Consider the following 18,562-nt stretch of genomic DNA (forward strand, 5'->3'; position numbering starts at 1 on the left):
GCTTTATTTATATAGCGCTGTAGATTTATACAGTGCTGTACATACAAACAATAAAATAGATAAAGTAAACCTGCCCATGGTGTGCAGTCTAAGAAATAATACCATAATACATATACATAATACATAAAAATACAGGAAAGGGTACAATAAAGAAAGCAGGCAACAAATTAAAAACGTCAAATAACAAATAATAGTTATGCAATGCATAGAAACAAAACAGAAATCAGCACCAGCCCAAGAGTTTTTGCTGAGTTTTTGCCCAGTGATGGTGTTCCTCACTTCTAGGACCAGCAGTCTTGCAACATCACTCAGGACTTTTCCTAATCTGTCCAGCCCTCCAGCTCCATGATGCCCTGTAGGTTGCTTCCTCGTATTCTACAGCTAGACCAGCCAAGGTAGCATTCCCATCATGTTCTGGACACTCCAATCACAGCTACTCTCTTAGAGTCTCTCTGAATGAGTTAGTATTTCCTTTGTCTGGCTTGTACTTGAATTGTGAATCAGCTTGGGCTAAAAGGCCTGTTTCTGCCCCGTTCTAGGGTTTTCCTGTTTGAACAACACATGTCCCAAACCCAGTTCTAGTGCGAGTAGGCTGCATGATGTCCAGAACATTCCACATCAGAACCAGGGCATGTGTGTTTTGTGCCTTCAAGTCATTTCTGACTTATGACAACCCTAAGGAGAACCCTATTATGGGGGTTTCCTTGCAAAATTTGTTCAGATGAAGTTTGCCATTGCCTTCCACCGAGACTGAAAGAGTGTGACTTGCCCAAGGTCACCCAGTGGGTTTCATGGCCAAGCTGGGAAGTGAATCCTGGTCTCCAGAGTCATAGGCCAACACTCAAGCCACTACACCACACTGGTAAAACAGCCTAAAAATACATTTATTTATTTATATTTTAAAAAGGATCTTCTGGGAAGATCTGGAGCCTTCCATTTCTGTTCTGCAGTGGCTGGCTACACAGATGTTCTGCTGAGTTGCCAAGTGTGTCTGCTGCCACCACATGCCACTCATTCTAATGTCAGAATGAGGTGTCCAGTGATGTGAGCAGTTCTGGGCTCCTCTTTCTGACCTCAAAGGCAAGCAATATGTGGCAGATGTGTCAGGTAGCTTAGCAGGATGACTGTGCAAACAGATACTGTGGTGTAGAAACAGAGAGCCAAGTAATGGTGGGAGGTTAGGGTAGATGTAGGGCCAGGATACTCCCAGCTCCCCCATGAGTATCCTGGCCAATGCAAACAAGCCTTTAGTGACTTCTAGTGGAAGAATGAGGGCATTAAATAAGACCATAGCAGTGCAAAGTACAGTGAAAATGGTTTTGAAAATCTTATGAACTAGTAGTGCTGCTATGCCTGAGATTTTGCCTCTGAACCACATCCTGAAAGGATACCATTTTATCTCATTTTACAGTGAAGACTTACAACGCTTTGCACCGTTTAAACTGAGCCTGTGTACTTGGCCTCTTCTACAGGTCAGATTTCACTCTGAAACATTTAGCAAAGCCTGTTCATTTGTGAAGTAAAAGGCAAGTCTTCCGATGAGCCTGACACAAGATTTTTTTTTCTTTTTGCATCATCAAATATTTTGCTATCTGTGCTGAGAGTGCAGGTTATGCTGTTCGACTTAAAGCTTATGGAAACCCATTAAGACTTTTTAGCTGTAAGGGAACTCTCATGCTTCAGGGCATATGCTGATTGCCTTCAGGGGTCAGAAAGAATTTTCCCCTCTATACGAGATCAGTGTAACATTTGCTAATGCATCTAGCTAAGACATTTTGCAATCCTGTAGCTTCAGGCAGACCCAGGCCCATCCTGTAAAAAGAGCATATCTGGTTCCCTTGATCAATGAGCAAGTGCTGAATTGGCAAGTTGCTCTTCTCCTCTGGAGGCTAATACTGTAGTACAATGCAAATGCAACAGAAGATATTTTCTTGCATGCCCAGAACACATGCTTGGTAGATCATGGAATGTTAAGAGCAAATTTGTTTCATAAATGTTTGTGCCCTGCTTTTAAGCAACTATGCTTAGAAGTAAGGCCAAATTTAGTCCTCACTACCTGTTGTCAAACCATCTATGCAGGGCAATGTTAAACATATCTCTCCCATTGACATATAAAGGGAGGGAATGGAACTCCTGTTCCAGAAATGACTAAAACTGTCTGTTTCATTTTCTTTAATGGCTTCATTTGTTCAAGCTCAAATTTGGTCCATTCCATTTTCATGTTAGTTTGTGAATGTTCTTTGAATTCCACACAAACACACACACAAAATCATATGAATTTTGTGTGTGTATGGTATATGCAAAAATCTACAATGAAGACATGAAAGAGTTCAGGATTTTCCATACCTTGGTTCAGTCACTAATTAGAACATAAACTGCAATCACGAAATCAGAAGAAGACCAGGACTTGGAAGGGCATGTGTGAAAGAACTAGGCAAGTTCCTGAAATGTCAAGATATATAACTGAAAACTAAAGTTAGGATTGCCTATGGCATCACATTTCCCGTTTCTATGTATGGTTGTGGAAGCCAGACAGTGAAGAAGGCTGATAGGAAGAAAATCAACTCATCTGTATTGTGGTGCTGGAAAAGAGTTCTACAGATACCGTGGACTACTAAAATAATAAGTAAATGGGTCCTAAGACAAATCAAGCCTGAATTCTCCCTAGAAGCCTGACATTTCTCCCTAGAAGAAATGACTTAGTGGAGCCTGCCATACTTCAGACATATTATGAGAAGACTTGATTCATTAGAAAAAGCAAGAGGAAGACTGTATTACATATGGACAGATGCGAACAAGAAAGCCATGGCTCTGTGGGGCTAAACAGACCACCCCTTTCAGTGACAGATTGGGACCATGACAACTACATGCCATGGCCCCAATCTGGCATTTCGGCGGTACAAAAAGGAGCCGCAAAAAGTGACTCCTTTTTGCACCATGGAAAGGGTGCCTTTGCTGCAGCCCTACCTTCTGGTGCTCCTTTTGGCCGCAGCACCAAAGGAGCTCTGTGATGCTGCCTGCCATGCAGCTGGGTACATGGCATGATGGCAGCATCAGGGCAGCATCAGGGCATGCGTCATGTGAATGCCTCACCCCCACTCTGCCCTGAGACCAGCGTATAATGTTGGTCTGTACAGCCTCTTGGTTTACAAGACCAGAGCAGGGCTGTTGATGATATAATGACTTGGTGATCACTCATTTATAGGGTTGTCATAAGTCAAAATCAACTTAACAACACATTTTTATAAGTGGCTTCACCCATTATATGCCTTTTGATGATACATTTTGCTTAATATATTTCTGGGAGACCTATATCATAACATTTGGAGAAATGCAAAAATCAAAGGATACAGTTCTCTTATTACTTTGAGAAGTGCAAATGGATTTATCTCATATTAGAAGATGATGTAACTGTCATGGCCAGCCAAGATCAGCTCTTGGAGGATGAGGAGGAGGATGAGCCTCCTCCAGAGCAAGGGCTGATTGAGGCAATGCCAGGTGCTGTTCCCAGCTGTGATCCTCCAGTCCCAGAGGAGGAGGTTCAACCAGGTCCTAGTGCCACAGAGAGGCTTCCTTCGGTACCACAGCCTAGTGGTGAGTCTGGAGACGAAGCTTGCCTGCAGGTGCCTTCTTACAAAGAGAGAAGAGCCGAGAGTTCTTGCAGATGCAGATCACAGAGGATTGCCGAGAGGCAATTAGCCAACCAGCCTCAGGTGGCACGAGGGAGAGTTTCCCTTACTTAAGTGGGAGAGAGACTAATGCTGGTTGCTAGAGTTTATTGCATGATCCCTCGGCGTGATTGCTGCTAGCTCCTAGTATCTAGATTCTCTGTTACCTTGACCTCGGACCGGACTACGTTATCTCTTGGCTGTTTTGACCCTGGACTGTTTGACTACGCTGTTTCCTGGTATCCTGACTTCGGCTTGACTTTCGGAACGTTGGAATCTCTGGAATCCTGACTTCAGCTCGTATTCTTGACCTGCCCTCGGACTGCTTCTTTGCTGGGTCTGCTTTACTTCCACTGAACTAAAGGCTCTGTTATCAGCTACGGTCAGTGTTGCTGGCAGCTTTTCCGGACAGTAACCCCCCTTACTTGTCACACACAAAAAGAGCATTCAGAAAAGGTAGCCCAGATGATCCTGGGTTACACTGTAGCTTTAGGTTGTTATACTATGTAACAAAGAGAAAAGCTAGTGACAACTGATTATGAGATAAACTGTTGTGGTAAGGAAGGGATGAGTTCTAGATTTTGTTCCTACCATGTAAAGGGCAGAATCCCACTGCTTTATATGTGATATTGTTGTCCCAACCCCACATTTCTACCTGGGTCTTACTCAGGTACCTGGGTCTAACTAGGACTTGCCATGTTAATGGCTTGTGAGAAGTCCCATCATGTTACTTGGACTCAAGATCTGAACTTTATGATTATTCTGATATTAAAGTATTTCAAAAAGTTGCTAATGGCTTCTAAACTGAGTAATATTACAAACACAATCAAGTTGTTCATTGTCTTAGTACAGCACCTGACCAGAATGTCAACTGTGCATTTTGTCTGTATGTTAGAGCACATGTTACAAAAGCCAGAGAGAGGTTACTGAAGCCACCAGTAGGGAAAGCTTATATGTTTTTGACATTTCTAATTCGTGTATTTTAATTAACCAAGGAAACCGTAACTAACAACAATAAATTAACCAAAATATTTTAAAAACCATTCACAGGAAACCTAAAAGCAGCAGCAATAATAATAATGTTTTGAAGACAGTACATAGCATGGAAATCAAATAATCTTTGCTACTTGTCTAAAAGCACACAATGGGGACAGCATACCTCCCTGGACCTGTTCCAGATTCTGGGTGCCTCAGAGGTGGAACAGAGTTCTCAGGCAGGCTCAAAGGAGTAACCAATGAGTTGGTGTCCATTAAAACACTTTGATAGCAAGCCACTGAAATCAAACCAGCACCTAGAATTTAACCCAGAAACATACTAGCAACAAATACACTGGAGTTGTATAGCTCTCCAGAAGTTGTTGAGCTTCAACACCCAACATTCTTCACCTTTGGCTGTTTTGCTTGGGGCTGCTGAGAGCTGCTAATTAAACATCTGGAGGTCTCCATAATCCCCACCCCTGTGCAATATAATCTGACTGGCTCCATGCTAAACACAAGTAACCTAGTTCTGAATCAGTTGGGGATTCTATATTATTTTAAAATAGACCTCCACCACAAAGAAATAGCAGTTACATTGGGATTGTTGAAGCAATTAAGGTCAAAGTCCTGGCAGAACAGCAGGAAAAATGGGCAAGACCCTTTGGAACTCTGCTAGAGGCAGAGATGCAAGACTTCCCACATAAAGCTCTTGACATGCAAAATACAAACTATCCCCCTGCACCAAAAAGAAAGAAAGAAAAGAAAGCCATCCTGAGTTTCTCCATGTAACATCTTCTTCATACAACTTCATTCATTTAGCTAAACCTCTTGACTATGAGAATTATGCTGGTGCTTTCCTTTAGCACAAACCATCATGACCAAAAATATAGTCAGCTTGTAACATATTGCCATGGAGTGATCACAACATTTTACCCCCTGGCTTTTATTCCAAAAAGTGCCTATTACTTTAATAATGCTCAAAATCCATATCCTGCTGCAAATTCCGTTGTGCTCTTTCTTAGTGAAAGCAGAACTACTTTGCACATTGGCAATGCTAATGAATTTTCAGTCAGTATAAAATGTATATTCTATTTATTTTTTTACAATATTGCCATGAATATTGGCTTCCAACCATTGCTTTTTTAATTGAACAACATTTTGGTCTGGCTTGAAAATATCTCTACCTCTAAGTAGTTTACTTTCATTAAACAAGCAATAACAAATAACTACTCTTCTTATTGTATAGATGAAACTGGGCTGAAATCAATAAGGTTTTCACAAACTGAAATTAAAAAATCAATCAATCAATAAATCAAAAAGTAAAAATTCTAAGTAAAACACTTCTTGATTATTGCAATGCATAGCCTTGCTAGTAACATGATTCAGCTGTGACATTGTATGGTCAACCACTTTTAAACACCAAATTTAAATTGGTATGGTTTTTTGTGGTTTTTTTCAGGCTCTGTGGCCATGTTCTAGAAGAGTTTCTTTCTGACATTTCGCCAGCATCTGTGGCTGGCATCTTAGATGCCAGCCACAGATGCTGGCGAAATGTCAGGAAGAAACTCTTTTAGAACATGGCCACAGCCCGAAAAACCCACAAAAAACTATGGATGCCAGCCATGAAAACCTTCAACTTTCACATTAAATTGGTATACTTACACAAACAGGTGTATTCCCCACAAAAACAATCAGAGGGAAAACTGGCAAACAGAAAAAACATTTAACCATCCTGGTTTAACAAGGTTTTCTTCCTTTTTGTGAAAACCTTTCCCCTCCTCTGTTAAGCCAACCTATATTGTCAAATAAAAGTTTTGTGTCTTGCAAATTATTAACTATACTTTCAGTGTTCAGTCAGACAATTCTGCTAGGGTATAACTCTTTCATGGGCAAATATTTAGGGACTTTTGCAGCTATATCTATGGTTCAAAACAAACTGCAGAAATAATCCAGTTGTAGGCATTGTACAGACCACCCAAAAAGGGCGGCCTGCCAGCACCTGTTTTTCCACTGGAGGGAAGCCGCAGCTGCCAAACTGTGTGGCTTGCTGTCAGCAGAAAAAGAACCCATGAAAAGCGGGTTCTTTTTATGCTGCAGCGGTGGCATAACAAGTGTGCCATTGGTGCTGTGTGGTGCTTACGTAACAATGGTGGCGCCCATGTATACAGGGCACTGCCATTGTTACACCCTAGTCACGTGCTAGGGTTGAGAGGCATGCGGCCACGCTGCCCCAAGGCAACCCTAGCACATGACGAGGCCGTCATGAAAGGCCCCTCTGTTCCAGGCCTGAGACCACTTTAACTGTCCTGGCTCAATGCTAAGGAATTCTGGGAACTGTAGTTTTGTGAGACATTTAGCCATCTCTGTCAGAGAGCTCTGGTGCCACAATAAACTAGAATTCCCTAGCACTGAGCCAGGGTAGTTAAAGCAGTCTCAAACTTGATATTTCTGAAGTGTGTTTTGGATCTATGTCATCTATATCTACATCTATATTAAATGTAATTCCTTTCATTTTGATCATCCTTCCCCAGCTTGTTTCCCCTCAGCTGTCTTGTACCACAATCCCATAACTGTTGACATATAGCCACAGTGGGTGGCTTTGTAGTCCAGTACATCTGGAAGTCGACAGATTTGCACAGCCTGTTTTTAGTATATTATCAGATTCATTAGTCTGACTCTTAGAAGAGAAGATATAACTAGATCAGTACAATTCATCAAGAAGTCCAACAGCTGGCTGAGGCAACATAGGCTGGCTAAAGCTGTGCTCAGTCAAACCTCCATCTTTCCAGGATAGAGTCAAATTCATGTGTGGCTCTACTGACAAATTGGGACCCATGGATTCTGAAGGAGTTCCCTTTGGTTTCCATGTGTTGGAAATAACTTTAGGCCAACCCTAATCTTGGACTATTTGCTAGCACAGGGACTGAACAAGGTTTGGATGTGGCCTAACTTGGCTCCTCTCTCACTCTGCCCCCTTCCCATCTCCTCTTTGGCTCTTCAGCTGGCTGATCTCAGTCCTCTCTGGGTTCAGCTAGCACAAAGTGACTGACATAAGGGAGTTTAGTTCCATTAGGGCCAGTTCAGCTAACACCACATTATAACACATTCCAGCCAGCCTTTGAGTTACATACAGAAGCACAGTAATAAATCTCAAGGAGTGATTTTGTGTGTGTGTGTGTGTGTGTATTTTATAAAATATAAGTCCTCTAGATATTCTGCAAATTAAAAAAAAATACAATGATACAAGATCTGAAAATGTAATACCAAAGCTATATAAAGCCAACATGATTAAAATCTAATAAAACAATGAAAATGTAAAATCAGCCAAGCTATAAAATTAGCTAGCTGGAATTAAAATACCAATATGCAATAAGGGTTAAAATAGCACAAATGTAAATAGGCTGGGTGTAGGGAAGGGAATAACTCTTAAACTGATGACGGCACAAAAACAATGTTGGCATGTGGCAAATTTTTCTGGGAAGCACATTCCATAATGGGAGTTGTGGGAAACTCTGGCTGTCTTTTTAGCAGATACTCTGCAAACTTCACATTAAGGAGACATTTGATGTGGAGGAATCTCATCAATGATGTTAAAACATGGACAGACACATAGAAGTGGAAGTGGTACATCATATACCAATGGTCTCAAACTTGGACTGGGTTCAGAGATGTGACTTGTGGAATACAGGCGCAGTACAGACCTCCCAAAAGGGAGGCCTGCTGGCATCTGTTTTTCCTCGGCAGGGAAGCCGCAGCCGCCAAACCATGCAGCTTCCCTGTGGAGGAAAAAGAATCCACGAAAAGTGGGGTTTTTTGCCTTGCAGGGCGGATGTCGCGAGTGCGCCAATGGTGCACTCATGATGTCACAGACATCGTGCGACATGCGGATGCTATGTGTCTGTCACATCACAATGGTGGCACCCGTATGCACGGGGCGCTGCCATTCTTATGGTGCCGCACCATACTAGGGTTGCCGCATGGTCCCTTAACCCTAGTACGGCACCAGCACGGCACTTTAGCGCCGTGTGTACCACAACATAGTCACACACCATCTAGCCTTTCGTAACACTATCAAAGCCATATTGCACACAAACTGTAATTTTCAGACTGTCTTCCAAGTTTTTGTTGTTGGTGTTAGCTACCCTTGAGTCAACTCCAACTCATGATGACTCTGTGGATTCCCTATCATCCATTGCTCTGCTCAGATCCTGAAAATCCATGCCTGTGACTCACCTGATTGAGTCCATCCATCTGGCATGTGATCTTCCTCTTCTTCTTCTACCCTCTAGCTTTCCTAGCATTACTGTTTTTTTCTAGTGATCCATGTTTTCTCATTATGTGGCCAAAGTACTACAGCCTCAGTTTGATCATTTGGCTTCCAAGGAGATTTCTGGTTTAATCTGTTCAAGGACCCATTTGTTGTCTTTTTGGCTGTCCATAGTATCCCAAGCACTCTTCTCCAGAACCACATCTCACCCCCCCCCAAAAAAAACAAAAAAACCACCTTTCTGTCTGCTTCCTTTACTGTCCATCTCTTGCATCCATACATGGTGATAGGGAATACAATGGCCTGGACAATTTTGGCTTCAGTGCTGATTTATATGTCTTTACTCTTTAGGATCTTCTTTAGTTCTTTTATAACTGCCCTATGCATTCCTTGACTGCAGTCACCACTCTGGTTAATGTTTGACCCTAGGTATGGGAATTCTTTAACTATTTGATTTTGTCATTGTCTAGATTGAATTTATGTATTCTCTCGGTGGTCATTATTTTTGTTTTCTTTATTTTCAGCATTAATTCTGCCATTGCACTTTCATCTTTCATCTATTTCAGTAACTGTTTCAGGTCTTTGGGGTCTTCCACTGGTACTATAGTATCATCCGCATACCTGAGATTGCTGTTGTTCTTTCCTCTTATTTTCACTCCTCCTTCTTCTGAGTCTAAGAAGCTTATTGCACACAGTATTTTCCTGGTTATGGGAACTGGAAGGGGACTCTCGGGGCTACATGCCACCAGGAAAAAACCGGAATTTATCGCATATCAAATCCTCCTCAAAATGGCCCCGTTCCATCCCATGGCCCCAAGCTGTCCCTATTCAGTGCTGAGGCGCGTCAAATTTTCTGGTTGGAAGTCTTCCGACCGAGGAAAATGGTGCCCCTCAGCACTGAATGGGGACGGCTTGGCACCACGGAATGGAAGAGGGCCATTTTGAGGACAATTTGCTGTGCGATAAAATCTGTTTTTCCCTGGTTGCGTGCAGCCCTGAGAGTCTCCTTCCAGTTCCCATAACAAGGAAAATACCGTGTGTGATAAGCTTCTAACTCTGCTTTTCCTATGCATATAAGTTGAACAAATATGCTGATAGGATGCAGCCTTGCCTAACCTCTTTACCTATTGTAAACCACTCTTTTTCTCAGATTCAGTTCTGACAGTGGCATTTTGTCCTTGGTACAAATGTCTCATCGAGACTATCAAATGTACTGGCATCCCATGTCCTTGAGTGCATTCCATAACTTTTAATTATCTGTACAATCAAATGCTTTGCTATAATCTATAAAGCTCATGCTTAGAACCATGTAAAATATGTTATAGTAGTCAAAAATATGCAACTGTCAGAGCATGGATCACTGCTCTCTCAAGATAAGAGTTTTAGCTAATACATCAGATTAGAAGACACTTCATGTCATAGAGATCACACTGATGGATCCAATAGTAAACCCAGGCTATGCACAGAGTTTTGCTCTAGTCTGTGCTTTTCCAGGGCAGACCTGCAGTTTAGTACCACCTTTTTTTAAAAAAAAAAAGGTATCCTGGTAGGCTCAATGAGTGCCTATGCTGATTTCATTTCAGAGTTAGGTAAAAGCATGGCTGTTTATTAAAATATTGAGGCCTAATTACTTTATTCCAAAAAGTCTATGCACATGAGTTAAAATTGTTTTAACTTTTAAAATATGTTTGTTAAATTTTTGAGGTGGTAAAGCTAAGATACAGTAAACAATATCTTAAGTCTTTTAACATTATTTTTATCTTTTTAAATTGTTTTAGTGTGTGTAAATTGATTTTATTTGTAGGCTATCCTGAGATCTTGTGATATAGAATGAGATATAAATATTTAAATAAACAAATGGGAAATAGGGCAATCACATTAGTAAGACAACCAGAAACTCAGTTCTAAGAACTATTGAAAGATCTGAATATATTCAGCTGTAGCTCTGCTGGCCATGCAGCAAAATACCACAAAATTCATAAACTACAAACAGTGATATCTTTATTGGGCCAGCTCCAAAGTATAAAATTCATTATACAAGCTTTTAAAGCTTCATTGGCTATATTTGCATATATTCTATCTAAGATGTTGTCACGTAAGATGGTACTGAGGGATTTCAATGCAGACAGAGATTTATTGGCCATATAAGTATGTTTGCCCTAGATAAGGAGAGATAAAGAAGAGATTGTTGTTGTCTTCCAATGTCTAAAACACTGTCATTCAGGAGATGGTGTAGAGATGTTTTCTGCAGTTTGAGAGGGCAGGTCTGGAACCAATGGGCTGAATAAGAGGAAAACAGATTTCAGGTAAATGCAGAAGAACCTCCTAAAAGAGATATTAGAGGCTGGATGGTCACAGGCAGAGAATGTATAGTTACATCTTGCGTTGCAAGTCCTTACCTGAGCAAGGTTTGTACACACTTACCTCCAAGATCTTTTTCATTTCTATAACTCTACTATGATCTCTATAAGCTGTCAGATTCAAGAGCATCCTCAGTTTCATTTAGACTGTGTGCTGATCAAGTCTACTGGACAGCCTTGTTTCATAAAACTTCAAATGTATCCCTTGTAGCTATAAATTTTAAATGATAGGTTGGTGGGATGGAAAGCAAATTTCCAGAGACGTTAGTTTAACATTACTAATCTTTTCACTAAGGAACCCTCAAAGAAGCTTCTGAAGATTCCTAGGATTCCCTATTATATATCTTGAAAAACCATTTTGTTAGAAAAATTATTTTCTCTTTGACACCATGTCTTTGGAAGGATACCATTCTGGCCACTGTCAAAAGCATGACAATGGAACAATAAGGGATACAAAAGAGAACCTGCTCCCAGGCTGTAAGACTCTGTTTCAAGGTATGCTAAGATGGCAACCTCCTATCCTTCTGGGAGCAGGCAACAACTTTATTTGGCTGCTATTAAAAGTGTTCTATTTTTATTTTATTTTTTAAATCAATGGTATTTTATATTATGAATTCATTATTACTTTGTTTAATCATGTTCTAATATTGTCCAGTTTTATCTGTTTATATATTTACCTATACTCGGTAAATCTTGGGCTCTAGCTATAGAAGAAAGGTGGTAGAAAGGTCATGTAAATCAATCAAGTCGAACCAACATCGATATGGCCAAGTTCTTGTCTATAGAACTGTTAGCACAGGCTTGTTCACCTAGAGGAACATGTACTCTCTGCCATATTGAATTTTCTGTGTTTTCGATCTCACCGAAGTTTGCATAAATAAGGTAACTTTGTCTAGTTAGAAAGAAAGAAAGATGAAAGGAATGTAATAAAGCACAACTTTATGTAATCTGTCCTTGACTAAGATGAGGTGTACTGAATTTTAATAGCGCCCTGATTCATCAAATCTCAAACAGAATTAAAGTATGGACTGGATCCTAATAACAACATGCTTTATACCCATGAAAGATAAATTAAAGGATGCAAAACTGCTATTGACAAACATTGATTATATGTACTTTGAAAGACTTTGAAGTTGTGCCAGATGCATCTTGTCAGCCTCCAAAGTTTTATTTGAAATCTCATTGCATAAGGCTTTTACTTTTTAATTATTTTTTCTCAAAGTCTTTGATCAAGTGAAATGTAGATCATATTTGGGTGATGCCACTTCCTATGCTTTCTATTAAGATATGCCCTTGTGCATCACTTCAGCTACATCTTTGCAAAAGTTAGATACTTCTTAATAAATTTTATCTGTTATGCTGAAGTCTATTTATTTTTTAATATAGCTTCTCAGATCTATGGGCCAAATCACACAGCACAGGTTTTGTATCTATTTTTATATCTAGGCTGTGTTTGGCTGTCATAAACAAGATACATTTTAGATTTGGTGGTTGATCAGCCTGATCCAGAACAATCTGAGAGTAGGCTATGCCTGCTATCTTAATATACAGCCACAGATAAGTAAATCAGTATAAAAAAGTTAATGCACTTAGTTAAAAAAATCTTTAAAATATCTTATGCAAATACATTAACTATTAACTACTAAGCAGGCTAATTAACTATTAAGCTGATTTTAAATTTCTCTTTAATTTTAAGTTAGATAGCTACATTAACAGAATGAAGCTGGAAATGCCACCTGTGATTATCACACACACACACCCCATCCCTGCTTGGGCTTGGGAGAACAGGTAATAACAAAATGAATTTAGCATATCCCACCCAGCCTATCTAAGACCATCTGTTTGCTTTCTCTCTTGTCTCTTACAATTTCATCTCCCTATTTTTTAGCATTAGCTGTTGTGTTGTCTGCTTTCAACTCACTCCCAACTAGGGCAACCCTAAGGCAAGCCTATCATGGGATATTTTGGAGCTGAGAGTGTGTTACATGCTCAAGCTCACCCAGTGGATTTCCACAGCCAAGCAGGGAATCCAACCCTGGTCCCCAGAGTTGTAGTCGAACATTCAAACCACTACACCACAATGGATCTTATTTTTAGTGTATTTATTCCAGCAAATGTCCCAGGGTTGAAAGCTTCAAAACTCAGTTTTCCTGGGACAGTTAATGTGTCAGGTACAGAACACAGAAACTGCCACCTTCCAATCTGCCCATATTATTTGATGGTTCAAGATCTTTTAATCTTGAAATTAGCTAAACTACCATATTGAAATCCTGAAGAAAAGTAAAGTGTGATATCCATTTGCATTTATGAAGAAACCAACTGGGAAATGTAAAATTTGTTGGTCTCTCATTTAATTATTAATCCTTATTTAATTAACAACTCAAACCAATCAACTATGTTAAAAATGAATTTAATTAAGTTGCCCCATTTCATTAGATATTTTACAACTAAATTGATATCTTAATTGATTTGATTTAGTTCCTATGGCTCACTACAGCTGCTGCATCTTTGGAAAAATATCTATGGTACAAATGTATAGTAGTAGTAGAATTTTATTCGGTCATTGACCAGCATAAACAAATAACAGTTCAAACATAAAATACCAAGGGTAAACTTCAGACATCACAATAAAACTTCTAGTTAATAACTAGAGATTAAAATCTATAACAATCTGCGGCTATCTTCTCTCGGTCGTCTGTAGATGTTTTATTTCCTTCCCATGGTACAAATGTATAGCTTGTGAATATAAGTTACAGAACAGTTCAGAGAGATAGACAGGGCCATATTTCAATTTACATCCTGTGGCTAAGAAAGCTTAAAGAGAAACAAAACAGTGACTTCAATGCTTGTGTGTGTGATTTGTTCAATTTCATAGGCACTAGCTATTGGACTACAGCAGTTCCTACAGAAATGCAGTGAATTTTAATGAGATTTGGATGACAAAACTGCCAAGGTGCCTTTGAAAATATCTGCTACTGCATTGGAAAAAAATCTTTCTGATCATAGAGTATCTTTTTGATTATGATTCTGAGTAACACTTTCAGCAGATTTTGGTGCAACTGTGAATAACAACAATATGTACTACACAAAGAGACAGAGACCCGGTAACAATATGTACAGTTTCTTTATAAATGCATAAACATTAGGGAATTAATTCTTCACAAATTTCATTCCCAAAAGAAGTGATGAGTAATTTTGGAAATTTCGCTGTGAAAACATTTTCAAAAACTGCACCATTTTCAAAAACCATTTCACATATATTTTTTTTGTGCAGAAATGCTGAAAAATGCTGTTTTCTTTGCCAAAAATATTGTAGTTGGAACTACTGTGCAAAATTCTCACTTTTTTTTGGCACAGAAAACAGCATTTTGCTGCTTCCTGTGCAAAAATACCAAGTGCAAAATAAATCTCAAACTTCAGAGATTCTCATCGGTCCAGGATTTTGCTTCTCAGTGTTTCCTGGCACTTGATAATTTTATGTTTTGTTTTTACTATTTTAAAAATGCTTTTGAATATTCTTTTGATCCCTAATAAAGAAATGGCAATGAGCAAGTTCCAGAAAGGCAGCATATATATGTATATGTATATCTCCAAAGTTGCTACAATAACTGGATTTTGTGGGTAAGTTTGTTCATCAGATTTGTAGTCACTTCATAGTGGCTAAATAGTTAGTTGTCTTTGTTTGGAAAATCAGTTTGCAAATGAACTAGAAGAAGTAGGCTCAAACCTACATCTGGTTTTGATTCTCTATTAGATTTAATACCTTTTTAAGGGGGGGAGGGTACTAGGGATTTGATATGTTTTGTATTTTTAACTTGTTAGCCACCCCGATTGTTTTCAGAGGGGCGGGATACAAATAAAATTTATTATTATTATTATTATTATTATTATTATTATTATTATTAAACCTACGAAAGCTCATGCTACCAACTTTTGTCTTTCAATTAGTGCTGTCTTTCAGAGGCGCTGCAAGCTCCCTTTGCATCTAAATAGTTAAGGATTTGGATTTACAGATTGTGGGATGGTGACTCTGGAGCTGTAGGATTCTGTAGGATTTGCAGGGATGTTTGCCCTTAGAGAGGGAGATGTGTTGCAGAGGTCTTCTTTTGACAGGCAGCAGAAAGCCTATTGCGATAGCTGCTACACTGTATGGCAGTATGGGTATGAAGAGTACATTTTCTGACTGTGTCAGAGGTAGATCATGACAAACTCCAGACTCATGAGATCCAATGGAAGGGAAAATAGAAATAAAAAGCCTGAAACAAAAAGGATATAAAGGTGGGATGTCCCTCACACCTTATGAATGGGCCGATCAAGGAGGGTTTTATTGCCATGTCTCCCCACAATCCCTTATAAAGGTTGTTCTTTCCATCAAATGTGATGAGCATTGTACTGAAAAGTAGTGTTAAACTGAATAGAATGTCTGGAAAACCAAGTAAAACAACTTGAATGGTAAAGATATCCATATTCAGGTTGTCTGATACACTGACTTCAGATTTTGGCCGCATGATGGGCTGTTACAATTCTGTCAAAAGCAATAGGAGTGGGATCAAAAACTGGGTTTGAAAACACTATGGTTTTCTTTTTAAAAAGAACTGGAATTGTCTTGTTTGGGTCCCTCGGAGATCTGAAATTTGCTCCGGCCCAGCCAAGAACAAGGGGCCATACTGTGCTTATTGTACAATCCATGCATCTGATAAAATGACAGGAAGATGGGCCAGTAGTGGTGTCTCTACAACCAAAATTGTATATTTGCTTTACTTCAGGTTCCCTGCTCAGTTTCTGCTCTGTGGAGGAACAGCTGCTTTCACTCCCACATCCTGATGCCTAAACTCTTGTATTATTATCACTTACTTCTTCATCACTGTAGAAATCAATATGACAATGTGAATGAACCCAGTTAATTCTCTCAGAAATGATGGGCAGGATCAGGCCTCCATTTCATAACACTTACCCTCAAAGGATTGCTCAGTCCCATAGAATCAGAAGCCAGAGAAGGAGCTAAAAGAAACATCAATAAAAAAAAGAAACTGTGAGGAAACCTAATATAGCACAGACCACTATGAATTAAACAACATCCTAGAAATCTTCACACAATAATTGATTTGCTCATTTGTACTTCTTTCTATTCTTTAATCTTTCAGCAGGGCTTCTCTCTTCCCTCCTTGCTTTTTAAATATTCTGTGTTCATCTGTTGTCTACAATATTGTTTCTGATCTCTCCCCATTCCATCAGTCATTTGTACACAGAGACTAGCCCACACGCTCTGGTCTCCTTTTCTAATGACTAAAGAGGCATACAAAAAAACTAATCACCTAGACTGAGCAATCCGCATTGTTGTAAGTGTCTCTTTGATTTATTAAACACCTCTGCATAAACTGTTCTTTTCCGAGTACCTGAATGAAAGGACTATGAGAATGTGCCACTGTGTTTGCTTAAGATCTAGGGACTCAGCTGAAAAAAGGAGGATTGTATGAGAGGAAATGTCTCCTAAATGTACATTGTCAAAAACATTCCTTGAACAAAATGGCTGCTGGGATTTACACACACTCTTTTTATATGGTCTGTCAGATGAGAAGCAAGATTGTTCGCTTCCATATCAAAATGCTCGTAGATTTAGACATGGGCCAGGAACCATCTGTGTGTGTATGTGTTGTGTGCCTTCAAGTTGTTTCTGACTTATGGTGACTCTAAGCTGAACCTATTACAGTGGGGTTTTTTGTGCAAGTTTCTTCAGAGGGGGTTTGTCATTGCCATCCTCTGAGGCTGAGAGCTTGTGACTTGTCCAAGATCACCCAGTGGGTTTTCGTGTTTGAATGAGGATTCAAACCATGCTTTCTGAGTCATATTCCAATACTCAAACCACTGCACCACATATCCCCTTAAATGTTTGCCTAAAGTGTGCCTATGATGCATAACTAGCCAATATTCTGTATCCTCTGTCAGTGTAGTTGTGACTGGCATTACTATCACATCCCTTTAAAAGTCAGAGCCAACTCAGCCATTGACACAGAATAAAGCAATCCTTTCAGGCAACAGACATTGGGAACCAGCATCAGAGTCCTCCCAGTTATTCCTACTGGATTCCATGGCTGTTTCTTTCTGCTGAAGAACAGAGCTGTACATGCTACAGAACAGAGCTATACACGTCCTAGACTTTCATCCTGCAAATGCAGCCAGTTTCCTGACATGGGATGGGTAGGGAGTATCAGCTTGTTCTGTGCCCCTGGCAGCAAAATGTCTTGAACCAACCTTGTTGTTGGCTATTGAAGAAGTGTTGGGAGGGAAAGGAAGTGCAACAGTGACCTTCAGTACATTGTTGTAGCCTTTGGGTTATATAGCGAAGTACTGCACAGTAAACTTTTAGATTATTAAAGTTAGGGGACAAAAAATCCATCCAAACGTTTATCTCTGTTACCAAAAGGCTCCAATATCCCCACAACAAACTTGAGTTTGCTGTTTAAGTTTGCCTTGTCACTCACCATATTCATTCATGTAAAACATTGCAAAATGTCCTCTGTCTAATGCTTCTTTCCCCCCAGGGTATGATCAATTAATTGTGTGACAAGAAAGAATACTATTATTCACTGCACATAGAGCAGCAACATCTAGTCTTTTGATCAATTAGATTAGCATATTTAAAACCCTTTGATCAGTTTAAAAGTTGTCCCACTTAATTAGGACCTATGATGGGCTGGATCTATACTTAGAGTAGTCCCATTAGTCAATGGAATTTACATTCGTGAGACTTATGTTCTGGATCAGATATAGTAAAGTCATGATTAATGTTAAATCTGTTGATTTCAGTGGATCTGCTCAAACTCTTATGGTCTGGATCCAATCCAATATGCTTACATTTTTATATTTTATATTTACTGAAAGCTTATAGAGGTTCTTTGTTCAATGTAGAGAACAAATAAACATATAAAAATAGTACAATAAACATTCAATTAAAAATCCAGTCTAGCACAAAACCCCAAATGAAGACACTCACCATAGTAAAATCTAGCAAAACATGCATTGAGTGTTAGGTAATACTCTAGAAGAAGATCTAATTTTCTCTCATAGAAGGGCTTCTGCTACTATTGGTAGGATTCAGGAATGTGTTATAGAAAATGAATAAGTGTTTCCTCCCAAAAGACAATTTTTGTTTACATTTGTAAATACTTACAAATTTAAACAATAAATCAATGCACTAAGCAATTAATTGCCCAAATCCAGAAATATGTTCTATGGACTTGCATGCGGCTTATTCCCAGGCAGTTCTGCACCAGTCATAGTGCAAATGA

General features: G+C 39.4%; 1 protein-coding gene and 1 long non-coding RNA gene across 15 annotated transcripts in view; one reads left to right on the plus strand and one right to left on the minus strand.

The window, feature by feature from the left end:
* HABP2 (hyaluronan binding protein 2) overlaps nucleotides 1-6,689 on the minus strand; it is a 46,029-nt gene extending 39,340 nt beyond the window's left edge. For 10 of the 14 annotated variants that reach the window (XM_042459115.1, XM_042459111.1, XM_042459109.1 and 7 more), the window contains exon 1: nucleotides 6,309-6,688. In XM_042459115.1, coding sequence (XP_042315049.1) covers nucleotides 6,309-6,369 — 61 coding nt within the window. In that variant the 5' untranslated portion in view covers nucleotides 6,370-6,688. Of the gene's footprint in view, nucleotides 1-6,308 lie in introns of all 14 variants that reach the window. The other 4 variants (XM_042459105.1, XM_042459104.1, XM_042459116.1 and 1 more) reach the window with 3 other exon arrangements.
* Nucleotides 3,997-18,562, plus strand: part of LOC121926271 — a 34,906-nt gene continuing 20,340 nt past the window's right edge. The window contains exon 1 of the long non-coding RNA XR_006102993.1: nucleotides 3,997-4,050. This is a non-coding gene — a long non-coding RNA (uncharacterized LOC121926271). The remainder of the gene's footprint in view (nucleotides 4,051-18,562) is intronic.

This window comes from Sceloporus undulatus, chromosome 3 (genome assembly GCF_019175285.1).
Source record: "Sceloporus undulatus isolate JIND9_A2432 ecotype Alabama chromosome 3, SceUnd_v1.1, whole genome shotgun sequence".
Classification (NCBI taxonomy): domain Eukaryota; kingdom Metazoa; phylum Chordata; class Lepidosauria; order Squamata; family Phrynosomatidae; genus Sceloporus; species Sceloporus undulatus.